At 44.5% G+C, this 13,113-nt stretch overlaps 5 protein-coding genes across 5 annotated transcripts; 3 read left to right on the top strand and 2 right to left on the bottom strand.

Annotated features, from left to right (window-relative positions):
* Positions 1 to 971: 971 nt before the first annotated feature.
* On the top strand, positions 972 to 1,406 carry HO173_005557 (uncharacterized protein; the record flags this gene model as incomplete). The annotated part of the gene is made up of 1 exon (XM_037307472.1): positions 972 to 1,406. One exon carries the CDS (start codon positions 972 to 974, stop codon positions 1,404 to 1,406), a length of 435 nt encoding a protein of 144 aa, XP_037165654.1.
* Positions 1,407 to 2,409: 1,003 nt separating this feature from the next.
* Positions 2,410 to 2,709, bottom strand: HO173_005558 (uncharacterized protein; the record flags this gene model as incomplete). The annotated part of the gene is made up of 2 exons (XM_037307473.1): positions 2,410 to 2,585; positions 2,676 to 2,709. 2 exons carry the CDS (start codon positions 2,707 to 2,709, stop codon positions 2,410 to 2,412), a joined length of 210 nt encoding a protein of 69 aa, XP_037165655.1.
* A 647-nt stretch (positions 2,710 to 3,356) lies between these two features.
* On the top strand, positions 3,357 to 5,688 carry HO173_005559 (uncharacterized protein; the record flags this gene model as incomplete). The annotated part of the gene is made up of 5 exons (XM_037307474.1): positions 3,357 to 3,491; positions 3,548 to 3,654; positions 3,735 to 4,022; positions 4,070 to 4,501; positions 4,551 to 5,688. 5 exons carry the CDS (start codon positions 3,357 to 3,359, stop codon positions 5,686 to 5,688), a joined length of 2,100 nt encoding a protein of 699 aa, XP_037165656.1.
* A 459-nt stretch (positions 5,689 to 6,147) lies between these two features.
* Positions 6,148 to 6,580, bottom strand: HO173_005560 (uncharacterized protein; the record flags this gene model as incomplete). The annotated part of the gene is made up of 2 exons (XM_037307475.1): positions 6,148 to 6,170; positions 6,238 to 6,580. 2 exons carry the CDS (start codon positions 6,578 to 6,580, stop codon positions 6,148 to 6,150), a joined length of 366 nt encoding a protein of 121 aa, XP_037165657.1.
* A 619-nt stretch (positions 6,581 to 7,199) lies between these two features.
* On the top strand, positions 7,200 to 8,051 carry HO173_005561 (uncharacterized protein; the record flags this gene model as incomplete). The annotated part of the gene is made up of 1 exon (XM_037307476.1): positions 7,200 to 8,051. One exon carries the CDS (start codon positions 7,200 to 7,202, stop codon positions 8,049 to 8,051), a length of 852 nt encoding a protein of 283 aa, XP_037165658.1.
* Positions 8,052 to 13,113: the final 5,062 nt, after the last annotated feature.

Genomic DNA, 13,113 nt, shown 5'->3' on the forward strand with positions numbered 1-13,113 from the left:
ACAAGTATTTCTCCCTGTGAGCACTCACATGTCGCATCTCAGAGCGCAGGACTTCTATTTGTCTCGAAGCTATCCGATAAACGCCGAGAGGCAACAGATTTCGCCCTATGTTGCCGGGGTCTCGGCGTTTATCGGATACCCGTCGGTCTCGTGATCGCCAACCAGCACTCAGCAGCACGGCACATCGCTTCGGTCTGCTCTTCCGAAACATGCATACTAATCGCTTAATTTCAGACCATTTTCACCATGCAACTCTCAACGCTGGTTTGTTCTATCTTCCATCTCCAGATTTCCCGCAGTGAAATACTCGTTGCGCATCTCTGGGCCCGGGTTTTACATTGATTGCCGACATGCGCTTCCCAATGAGAGTCTCTCTCCGCAGGGAGCACACAACGTTCAGACCTTGAACTTTGAAACACAGATGAGACTGTAGATCTGTACATGTCCTCGATTGGCTGATCTTGGTCCGCTGTAAGTGGGAGCGATGCTGCTGCGGCGCTTCAAACGGTGAGACACGCACGTCACATGGTCACAAAAATCACACAGCCACTAGACTAGAGTCTTTGACATCACCCTGGGGCCACAGGTAATGCGCATCCTCGCGAAACCGGTCTCGTGCTCGTCGAGGACAGGGCGGTACTATGCTCGCGCCTCCAAGCGTCAGACACTACCTTTGCAAAAAGTGCACGAAGGTTGGGCCCGAGCCTAGAAGCATCGGCAAATGAAGGCTTCGCGCCTCCGAAAAGAGAACGTCTCGAGCCTCCAAAAGAGGTCGGAACGGTGCTTTTGTCCAACCTTCATAGCTTAACGTCGTCTTTGTCGTCACCACAGTCTCATTTCATGTCCAGTGTGTATCTCTTGCCACATGAGTACGAACAGTGATGCACTTGCTCCATATGTTAGCCCTCCCAATGCTCCCAATAACTCTCTTGCCTTATCTTGCTGTGGCAAAGCCATTTCCGGACCACGCAATGGTCGTAACCCCAGCCGACACCCAAACACGCCCACGAATTCAGTCTGCAAGACGTGCTCTTGTGTACGGTCTTCCTCCGGACTGGACGGCTGTCTTCCAGACCGTTACCAGCATCCAACCACCCCTCATCAACCCAGCTTTCATCCAATTCTTCTCCATGGCCGCTAAAGTCGCAGCGGCAGACCCTGTTCCTGGTCGTCGTTTCCAGCGCATATCGTTTGGGGCTTTGATCTTGGAGTTTATAGCGAATGATGACCAGAACCAGGTAGTTACAAAGGAGTTCGTTGAAGCAGCCTCCCTCTGGCTTCTAGATGCTGCCCAGAAAGGATGGACGGGCCTTTTCAAAGCTTGGGTACTCGACAGAGTGGACGGGGATATTGTGTTCATACGATTGACGAGTGTATGGGATGAGATGATGTCCTTAACCTCTTGAGAAATGACGACAGACGACACCCAGCTGAATTTGGTGCGAACATTTCGACTGGATGACCGTAGAGCAGGCACAATTCAGTCGCTACTTTCTCTCACAGCCTTGATGCACTACCTGAAAGAAACCGGACAGTTGAGAAGAAGACCTTCAGACCTAAAAGAATGCAACATTCGTTCAGGAAAAGGACCGACAAAGGCGCTGGCGCCAGTTAAAATTGCTGAGCCTGAGGGTGTTACATTTGGGGTTAGAAAATGATCCACAGAAAGTGGAATGGGTGGAGCAGGCAAAAAGCAGAGTGGGCATCCTTCTAAGGATAGGTGGTGGTTCAATGACCATACAAAAATTGTAGTTGTACGCTATTGACAACTAATAGGGATTCTGAGCAACGAGATCTTGTGAGTTGACGAAAGAATACAAATCTGTATACGAGAATGGATGCTACCGGTATGAAGAACGACGTCTGTACTTGATAAGATCTGGCATGTCAATCTACAAAGTTTGGAGCCCAATTCGTCCAATTGCAGTAGCCGTAGATATCAGATTTTCTCACGCGCCCCTAGGGCTTCCATGCTGGTGATTTAGTACCTAGACGGGATAATCAGCCGTGGCAAATCGACTTGGGTTGTCACCAGCATCGATACTGTTGGTCTTTAACATGAACAGGACGACATCAATGATGAATCGGAACTTACGAACTGGTGAACTCAGCTGCCCACTGTACCTCTGTATGATGCTGAGGGCCTGTTCATATTCTGGCTCGATGATAACCGAGACCTGTGCCGTGTAATTGCTGCACAAAATTTGCCATAGCCTTTTGGTCGCTCATCGGCCATTCGAGACGCATAATGTAGTATCCCGGGTAGTTTTTCATCTGGCCACGTAATCTGGGTCGATATGCGATGCGCCAATCGCCACTGCCTTGAGTCTGGCCCAACTTGGGAGTGGATAGCATCCGCTCCTTCCTCCAGGCTTCAACCCAGAGTCGAAGAGCTTTCGTTCCCCAGCCTTATCCTTTCGTCCCATCTTTCTCAACCATCTTGCTGTCCGGTATATTTTCTGCACCAGCTTTGCCTCCCGTGCCGACGTCCTCGGATCTGCTCTTAGAGAACCAATTCTCCTGATTGTGCCGTACCGCTAACGCGAGACCTTGCTCGTGGCTAGAAGCTGCTATCGGTAGCGTGTCTAGGGATAGGCAAGTGAGGGACGCATATATTGCTCCCAGCGTGGTGTGTCGGAGTCAACTACGCAGGCAGAGTCAGATTTCCCAGCCACTATCGTCGAGTCTCCTGACGACACATTTCGCCATTATGGTCTAGTCCATGGGATTGCCGAGGTCAAGCAATGCTTGGAAGCAGACGCAAGTCATAGATGAAGATGAGAGTGAAAGACGGCGGCCTTAATTAAATGCCGACTCGGTTCAAATTTTCCGGCTCGGGTGTGGCTCGGAGATCCGAAGCATGCTCGGCTTTAAGCAATCTAAAAATCGCTCGATTTCTCGCCACTCGGTGACCATTGAAGATCTACTACCCCTCAAAAGTTCTTGTGTACTTGGCAAGATAGTCTAATGATCATCACGAGCCGGCAGTGTAACTCAACAATGTTCCCTCCAAGTAATGACTGTCAGCAGTCACACAGTCGATCATGTTGGCATCAGCATCAGCATTAGCATCAGCCGCAGCAGCAGGCAACAGACAACACAGGTCAAATTTCTTACAAGGGAATACCCAAGAATTGACATGGGCCACGCGTGCAATGCTTGGCCGTTTGGCAGCAAAGAAACTTAAATGTTGAGTGCTGACCGGGTCTTTTGTGCTTCGCGTGCTCTGGGTCAACATCCCAAGACATTATATTCATAACGCCTGGAACAAGGCTCGAGCTCCTATCGCTGATGTCGTTAGATTCACGGCCGCTCTCGCTTCCCTTACATCAATCTGTATTATCATCAATCACCAAATGTCGTCAGGGCAGTATGTGTCGGCCGTATTGCGCCCTGCAAAGCGCAGAGCTGGCTCCCAGAAAGATGAAGAGTCCGGCTTGCCGATGAGTGCTGGGAGAGCCAAAGCCTGTACCGCCTGCAGGCAAGTCAAGGTATCTGCTTTTGGCTTTCACTGCTCGACGTACCTTTTTTCATGACGAGACAACAGTTGAAGTGCGATTCGGCCGAAACCTTTCCAGCTTCTTGTTCTCGATGTACGAGCAAGGGGCTAGGCTGCAGGATGGACATCAACTTCAAACGAGTTCCCACAAGGCAGTAAGTATGCCTCTATGGAGTCAGGCCTGATCCCTCGGTTCCAGAATCTAAATCTAGAAAGAGCTCATGGATGCTCTTAGCAAGCTTGAGGAAGTCACCTCTGAATTGACTAGCCTGAAGGAGGCCTTCAAATCCCAATCGACTCCACGAAATCCCAACCCCAACCAAGTTGGTGGGAGTTTTCCAAGTTCGCATTCACCAGAAGCAGGCCTGTTGGGCTTGGAAGCCACACGATCAACTTCCGTTGATGTTCAGGTACCCACTTTCTTCAGAATCGAGGTCTTTGAGCAGAGCGCGTTTGAGATAGGCGAACAAGTTCTGGGAGACATCCGTTTGAGTGGAATGGCTATTGTCCAATTATTTGAGCAGTACTAGCACCATAATCTACCAGCGGAAAGGACTTACAATCGAACAGTTTCCGCCAACACTACTATCGGCACGGGGTTGTCCTGGATACATCCCCATCGTTGCTTGAACTCCGAAAAGAATCTCCCATTCTATTCTGGGCGATTATCATTACGTCCAGTAGATACCATCCACAATATTCATCTTTATACCGAGCATTGACTCAGGCATACGAGCCACTCCTCGGGTCATGTCTCATGAAGGCTATCCTCAGCTTATCTACCATGCACGCCATCCTGATTTTCGCTACATGGCCAGTCCCGGTTCAATCACAACCTCAAGATCCAACTTGGAACTATTGTGGATTGATTACCAACGCCGCTAGACTTCTAGGGTTGCACGAGCCGGGCAGGGAGAAAGAATACGGCTTTCCCAGAGCGACACCAAGAGAAGTGGAGCTTCGATCAAAGACTTGGCTCCAAATATTCCACCGCAACATTACGTGAGTCTCTCTGAACCATACATGCCTTCTCTCCGCTGACCTTCTACAGTTATAGCTCTCGCATAGGTGTGCCTCCAGCGCTTGCTGACGAGCCTACCTTACGCGGGGTTGTTGAGATAGCGTCGGAATTCATAATACAAGACCATTTCCGTATCCAGCTGGAGATACTTCGACAATATGCCAAATTCACGCAAGCCCTGCAACTTCAACCGGATGACGCCGTTCGAGATTCGCTTGTCATGATGGCGTCTGGCGAGCTTCAAACCCTTCGTAACACAAGCGCTGGCAAATGGACAGCGGACACGGAGTTGCAATTCCTGGGAGCAAAGTTGTTCCTCCTCGGCTGGTCATTCCAGGGCCACCTACACGACAACGAGCTCTCCATACCGGTTCCAAGAACAGCCCCAAAGCCGAACGTCACGCAGAAGCTTATTTTCCATGAAGCATTGAGCTCCGCTACCAATTACATACACGCGTTCAGTGAACTTCAGAGTCTGAAAACCCCCATGCAACCATCTCCAGGCTCGAGAGCTGACATGCAGCGTTCAACATCCATCAATGACGACATCCCATCCCAGGTTTACTTTCCAAAATACTACTTCTTCACCCTCTACTACGCAGCCCTGACCCTCTACCACTTCCTCGCTACCCTCCCTACCGCCTCGATCCCTGATCAAGACCTCGCCCGCAACCACATCCGCCTCGCACACACCGTACTCATGCGCTGTGCCCTTGGCGCCGAGAGCGAATGGATGCGCCTGGCGCAGAATATTGAAATTGTGGGACAATTCATGAACTCGGGACGTCGACTACCGCCCGAGGCCCAGATAAAGAGCCGGCTTGGCGCGCCGCTGTTCTACGATGGCATGCTCAAGATCGCCGTGCTCAAAAGTGAAAAAGGTAGCAGGTCATGGGCTAGCGATTTGAGTCAGCCTCCACCGCATGAAGGACAAGAAACAAAGGCGAAGGAGCAGGAGATAGGTGGGCATGATGAACGCGGTATGCACGATGCTCCAGCGTCCTCCGCGGTCACTGCAGGGTATGGACGAATGGATCCAGGGTCGGGTTCGCAGGGGCAGTTCATACCGCATGAGTGGGATGATACGCTCTGGGGATGGGACTTGGCGATGTTGGATGCGGCAGATTGGCAACTGGATTGGAATGGATTGGAAACTTGGCAGCCTTGATGTGTCTAGACGTTGGCATGGAAGACCGATGCCTGGATAGGAGATTATACTTAGCTGACACAGCTTGATCGTGTCAAAATTCAGGTATGTGATGTGTAGATTGCATCAATTGTTCTATCTCGGGACTTCCCTGGGCCAGTATTTGTACCCCATGCAGTTTAGGTGGTTGTTCCAACAGGTGGCTGGGAAGAGGCTGGGAACCTTATCTTGACAGATGGATCATCAAGGAAAAGCAGTAATTGTGCATCGATATCAGGACTTGTGCAAGTGAGGACCACCTGTCCCTCAGCTCTATGTCGTGGAGAAGCCAAAGAAAGCACAAAGAAGCATTGTTATGGAACATCCCGTGCTAGAGTAGTGAAATTTAGCTCTATCAATGCTCGCACTGATCCTACGAGACTTGCTGCGCTTCGAGAAGTGAGATTCGCAAATTGACGCCAAGCTTTCGCCAAGCCTGCATCAAACCTCACCGTCGGTAAGCACTGGAGAGCGACTACATCAGCATGGCTTGTAGAGAGGGCTCAGAAGGACGTGGATAGCAGTGTATACATTGCTGTGTGTCGCAGCTGTCGGTCCAGGTTCTCACGAAGCCACCGCACCCCGGCTTGTCGAGGCTGGACATCATCATTGAGGTTTCTGTGCCGTTGCAATATCGGGGGAGATGGAATGAGAGTATACTCCGCGCAGAGGGTTTGCTTGGAACCGTCGCGACGGGGCAGTCTTTGATGCGGAAGCGGACAGAATCTCTAGTTTGAGGCCTCTCCGTCGGCAGGGAATGTGCTTGTGCTAATTCTCGATGAAGCTTTCGCCGCCATCTTATCTCCGATTCAACGTGCTGCCTGCTGGAAAAGAACTCGGCGCCAGCGGGTACAACATTCGAGACATTCCTCATCGATCTGTTTACACCAAGCCCACTCCAACTCGACGGAGCTTCTGACCATCGCTCCGAGTGTCGACCGCCCCGATATCCTCTGTCGAGAGTTCAGCTTCGTAAGGACAGCCCGCAACAGGAAGGCGGAGCATGGTACTGAAGCTTTTTACATGTCAGAGAAAACGAGGATGTTTCTATCCCCGGCCCGTCTCTCCTGTTCTGCGTGGCTTCTCTCGTGTGCTTGCTGGACTTCTGGGAAATCTTGGGGTGATGTAATCAGCAGCCGCTAACCTACCTGGATCCTGCAATCTTGTTTGCCACTTAGAGCTTGTATGAGCTCTCGGCGTGTCTAGCATGACAGACAGACGTCAATGTTGCTTTTGTACTGCTCTCACAGCCAAATCGGCCATGGTGTCATCACAAGTGAAGTTCAGCCCCTTCAGTTCAACTCCTAGTCGTGCCTCGCTATCATATCCACATTAGAAAGCTCTGTGATGGGTGCAACAGCGATGAGATCAGCAAAAGATAGTCAAAGGATTGAACCATTCCTCGGCGACGACAAGAAAAGAACCCGCGCTGTTCATCGTCTTCCCCTCACTACTGAAACCTCAACGACATGCGATGAGGCATTGGACACCAAATGAATCGAAGCATATACACTGGTCCAGATCGCTTCAAGGCGAAGAACTCTACCACGATGTATTCCCCAGCAGAGATCCTCTCCGCCATCTTGTGTTACCGGCCAAAGATCGACCTGAAGAAAGCACGCCTCGTTTGCAAGGCCTTCGACGCAGCAGCAATCGCATCTTTCTTCGATGGGATCTTCGTCACTGCCAGATATGTTGATGTGGAGAAAGCCATCTTGCTTGCGTCACGGTTCGGGCCGTTCATTAAGACTCTGATCTTCTGCTCCGAGGAGTTCGAACAGGGCGGCGTATCATGGGAAACTTTCTGTCATGGAAAAGAAAACAAAGACCTGGCCACGACCTACTACATCACTTATTGCAATCGAACAGAAGAGTCAGAGGACCTCCTGAAAGAGGGAGAACTCTTCGGACACCTCTCTAGTTCCCTGATCGTACCAATTAATCTACAAAAGGTTATTCTTACCAACGTCTGTCGTGAACAAGGTTTATGCCTGTGTCACCAAGCCTATGTTGGTGGCTGCTTGCAGACGTTTATTCCCTTCCGGGACGAGGATCATCCACCACTGAAATCTCCGAGACCTGCACCCAATCACGAATGCTTCACATCCACCAATGGACTAGAAAAGGTGAATTCGAACGACTACCCGAGATTCTTACGAGCGCTATTCACTTCAGGGAATACTAAGGTCGAATCAAATGTCACAGGGGGTGGGGATAGTACCTTAGGACCGGTCACCAGCGCTTTCTGTATGACGCCTCGACAGAACTTATGCGGCGCCAAAGTCCTGCCAAATTTGACGAACCTTCATTTGCATCATAATGTCGAGATCACCAAAGTCCCGTAGATGAGCTCTATACGGAACGGGTAATTGCCCAGACATTATCTGCATGATCAATTTGGAGTAACTAAAATTTGAGATGATCGGCAACGATGTCCAATCGAAAGAGGACGACGACATACTAACGACCTTCAAAATGATTCTAGGAGGCTGCAAGATGCCCAAACTTGTCAGGATTGGCTTGAGTTGCTTCGCCATCACGGAAGCGGGGGTGACAACTTCTCTGCAAAACTCACAAAGGATCCGCCATATGTCAATTCATGATATCAAAATAGTTTGAGGTTTCTGGAAGAACATATTCCAATCTATCAAAGACGCCTTGCCTCTCGAAACTTTTAAATTGGCCGCTCTCCATGGGCGCGTCACCGAGCTCTTCGAAGCGGGCTTTGACTGTTGGGAGTGCGAAACCAGCCAGTCAGTCGAGAAACTCCTGTTCGGGGATGGTCTGAATCCATTATGTGAAGCAGCGCTGGAGGATGCAGGAACGGAGACGAGAACTTGCAGCGGCTCAATATTTAAAGTCACGTTGCAAGTAGAAGCCAAGGTGTTAATTTCTCATGCGACCCGTATGTGAGGAATGCAATTACCATGCTATGCAAGGTCAGACTGCATGGTAGGCCGATTTCCAGGGTCTAGAATCTCACTCATTATATGCAAGATATCGGTACAGCCCTCTCGCTTCCTCGTATTCTCTTTCGTTCAACTCCTTCAATGCCACTTCCGACAAACAAACCTCTGAGAACATTATGGCACACCAAAGACGGAATTTGGAACTTCTTGTTCAACGATGTTCTGGACCCATTTGCTCTAGCATTATCAGCTGTGTCAATTTTAAACACATTTCCAATGCGATTGTTGTTCACTGTGTACATTCCCGATCCTCAGATCAATAGATGTGCGATCGAGGAATGCTACGCCGGTGCTCGACGATGCAAATCCCTCTCAAATTTCCCACTTTCTCTATAAAGACCCAGGCCCGCGCGGCCCCCAAGCACTGTTCTTTACGTCACCGCATCAGACCTTCGTTTCTCGCTCCGAAAAAAAGCCTAGAGCCAACACTTCCTATCAGCCACTCTTTCTTATTACCGTTCAAACACTTCAGACCCGAGACCCGAGACCCCACACCCAATATCCTCAGCCTCGCATCTCCACCATGAAGCTCTCCCTAACAGTCATCCTGGCCATTGTCGCAACCGCATTGGCAGGTCCACTTGCCCAGATAGCCGACATGGCCCCAGCGTTTGAGCCAAAAGTCAACTCCCTCTGTGCGAAAGAAACAAGCAAGTCTTCGCAACCTAGCTGTCCGGACCGCTGCTAATGCATGGTGCGAAGACGTTTGCGTAGTGGACTCGGATTGCTGCGAGAAATTTTGCGTCGACTTGGTCTGCAACGCTGATGGATGAGGCGAACGCTGCTGTTTGATTGTGAGGACTGGATCGCCCGATCGTGTTTTCTCCTGGCTGACCGTTGAGCAGAGGTGCGTGTTGTGATCAACAGCGAAGGGAGACGCGACTGTTCTGGTTTACATTGGCGCTAAGGGGAGAGGAATGTGAAAGTTTATTCGCTTTATGCAGCGCAATTTTAGGGCAGGGATTGGGAACTTTCCATCAAGCCCCTTAGTCTGAGCCAAGTAACCACCACCACTGGTTTGACACTGGTGCGCTTCGGCTTACCAGATATATATACTGTTCTAGCCCTTCTGTAGATGTGGTTCCTTGCACTTGCCTTCCGTTCGGAGCTTGCTCTTATGAAGGCTGGAACATTGCCCAAAATACGGTCTTCTCCATCGGAGCCTCATCGTCATATGAAGACCCTTTCCAACTCGCATCTGCTTATCGATGCTGTGATGATCATCACCCTAGCGCCCTTTTCATCCTTTTTCCAGTGATCCGCCAATGATGAGTACCGCATCTCCACGAGGCTGCCTGACTCAAAGATTGGATTCTCATTGTGAGGGTGTACCGTACTCTATTACAATGAAATGGAATGATTTGAGATAGAACCGGCTACCTCGCTGCAAATCGGCCCACGATTTTGGAGAGTATTACTTATAATAAGCCACGTGTTCACACCGAACAAGACAATGTGACAGGTCTGGTTGCTATCCAGATTCCTTCGGGAGCGCAAGTGCGAGTCTTGCCGTTGTCTTCTTTCGTTTTGCTGGATGGAGGCAGAAAATGCGCTCAGGATGGACATGTTCAAACTACTGTTTAGAAATTTAAATTAGTAATTTAAGTATTTTTTTTTTAGCTAATGAGCTTTATTTGTTAATTCAGTCTACTTAAGTATCGACATCGTCTTTATAACACGAATGGTGTTTTTTTAAAAAAAAAAAAAAAAAAAAAAAAAAAAAAAAAAAAAAAAAAAAAAAAAAAAAAAAAATAAAATAAATATTTTTAATAATAATTATAAAAAAAAAAAAAAAAAAAAAACCTAAAAAAATTTAATCTCTTAAGAACGCGTTATTCGCTAGCCCTCGTAATATAGAGACTTCGAGAATATTTAGAAGAAGCTGAATTGATATAATAGTAATTCTAAAGATATTAATTAAACTCTATTAGAGATTTTCTTAAAAGACGATATAGTCTTATTATAGAAGAAGAATAAGAGTAATCTTAATAATACTAAGTAAAGTTATAACACGTACTCTAACGCGTCTAGATCGTCGTTATTATTAGAATCGATATAGATATAATATTAATATAGATATATTAAATAAGATAACTAAGATATTAAATTATATAGATGAGAAGAAGATATAATATAATAGAGGATACCTCCGTTAAGGCTCGCTAGCTATAGAACTAAGAAATATATTAAGAATACGCTCGTAATACTATCCTCCTCCTTTATTAAATTATATTTTATAATTAATAAGTAAAAAGATAGAAAAATGGGTATATATGCACGCTTAACGTCTAAAAAATAATAAAAGTAGTAAAGAAATAATCGTATTCGAGAACTCTAATATCGTATCTTTCTTTATAAGAGATATTAAAAACGATAGTAGCTCTTTATACTTATACTATAGCGATGTCGCTAGCTAAGATATAAACGTATATAGAGAGTTTAGACGAAAGGAAATCGATATAGTATAGCGAAAATCGTATCTATAGACGTAGGAGTAAATAATAGCGATTTCCGAACCCGTATTTAAGCGAATAAGATATCGATAAAATAATGCGACGTGATTAATTAAGGGCTTCCGAACCGAATTAAGTCGTAGACGCTAAAAACTCTAATTTAATATTAAATAACTTTAATATAGTCTTCTCTATAATATATTATTTAACTAATATTAATTATATTTCGTAATAATAATAGCGTAATTTATATATATACTAATATAACTTTAAAAAGTCTTTAAGATTATATTAGTAAGGGGGGATTACGCGAAAGATTATATATAAGATAATTCTTAATCGATATAGATCTAAGAAATCGATTCTCGGTTTTGAAAAAAATAAGACTATCGTAAAGATATCGAACGGTTTTAATTCGACTAAAAATAAGGTGTTCTCTATTATTTCATAAGTTAACCCTTTATAAATAAGACTCTTTAAGATATTATTTATAGAAGTCGTCTATTAGATCTTAGTAATTTTCGAATTTACCGCCGTTCGCATTATATTAGATAAGATTATTATCGAGATTTTCCCACTTAACTTTATACTTAAAACGATTATAAATTAATTTAAAGCTAAATATTTCTTTAATAATCTATTCGATCTAGCTATTAATAGTAATATATTTTAATAAAAGATTTATCTATTCTAATAATAGATTATTTATTATAAGACTTAAGAGATTAAGATAAAAGACGTCGTAGATTCTTATACTTAGCGAAAGTTTTAAATAATATAAGATTTTAATAAGGCCTATAATCTTAAATAAATCGAGTCTCTTATAATCTAATTTACGGAAAAGACGATTAAAGATAATATTCTTGCTATTTAGAAAGACTATATCGTCTATTTAAAAAGTAATCTTTTATTAATACTTATTAACTTATATAATTATAGCCTTCTAAATATAATTTATATTACTTTAAATATACTTAAGAACTTATTTTATATAATTTATAATATCCTCCGCCCGAGTAATATTAAGACGCTTATATATAGTCTTATAGTCGATAATATTCGAGCTAAAAGTTATTCGAGAATAGAATCTCTTATTCGCGAGGAAAGATAAGATATCGATAGTCGATAAGATAGTATTATTATCGGCGAACTCGATAATAGATAGTTATCTTATCTAGTTATTCTATATATAATTATAGTATATTTAAAGATAACACTCTATATTCTAATTCGCTTATTTAATCTATTTATCGATTTTAAAGTAAAAGACTATTAATAGCTTAGCTATAATACTTAATCTCTTATAAAAAGACTTTTATATAATAGCTATAAATTAAGAGCCTCGATCTAATATTATTAAGGCCGATAAATTATATAAGCGAAATACTTTCTTAAGTAGTAAGTTAACTATCTTCTCAGCGATAATATCTTTATCGATATCGAAATAAACTACGTAGTAACGTTTCTTAGTAAACCGATCAATCGCTACTTAAATAGCGTTATAGTCGTCGAATATAGATAAGCCTATAACGAAATCGACTGATATATCTTACTATCGCTTCTATAGAATTAATAGAGACTATAATAAACTATACTTCTAATCGTAAGATATCTTAGTTCTCTAATAGATATAGTAATTCTAAACGTAGATAGCTACGATAATTCTTATACCTCGCTAATAATATTCTCTTTTAAATAGCTTATAAGTACGTGCTACTTCGAAATATTCGTAGAATAATTAATTATATACCTCTCGAATAATATCGATATATATATTATCGAATATCTATAAACGATTCTAATAATAAAGTATCTCGTCTTATACGAAGCATTTATTAAGAGTAATCTCTTGAAACTTTTCCTTATTTTCGATAATAGCCTTACGAATTTTCGTATAATACTCGTTTTTCTTATTAACCCCTACTACCTTATAATAGATAAGATCGTCGATTATATATATATCGATATATTCGCTATTTAATTTT

The sequence above is a fragment of the Letharia columbiana genome, assembly GCF_014066305.1.
Source record: "Letharia columbiana isolate WasteWater2 chromosome Unknown Sc0000015_s1, whole genome shotgun sequence".
Lineage (NCBI taxonomy): Eukaryota > Fungi > Ascomycota > Lecanoromycetes > Lecanorales > Parmeliaceae > Letharia > Letharia columbiana.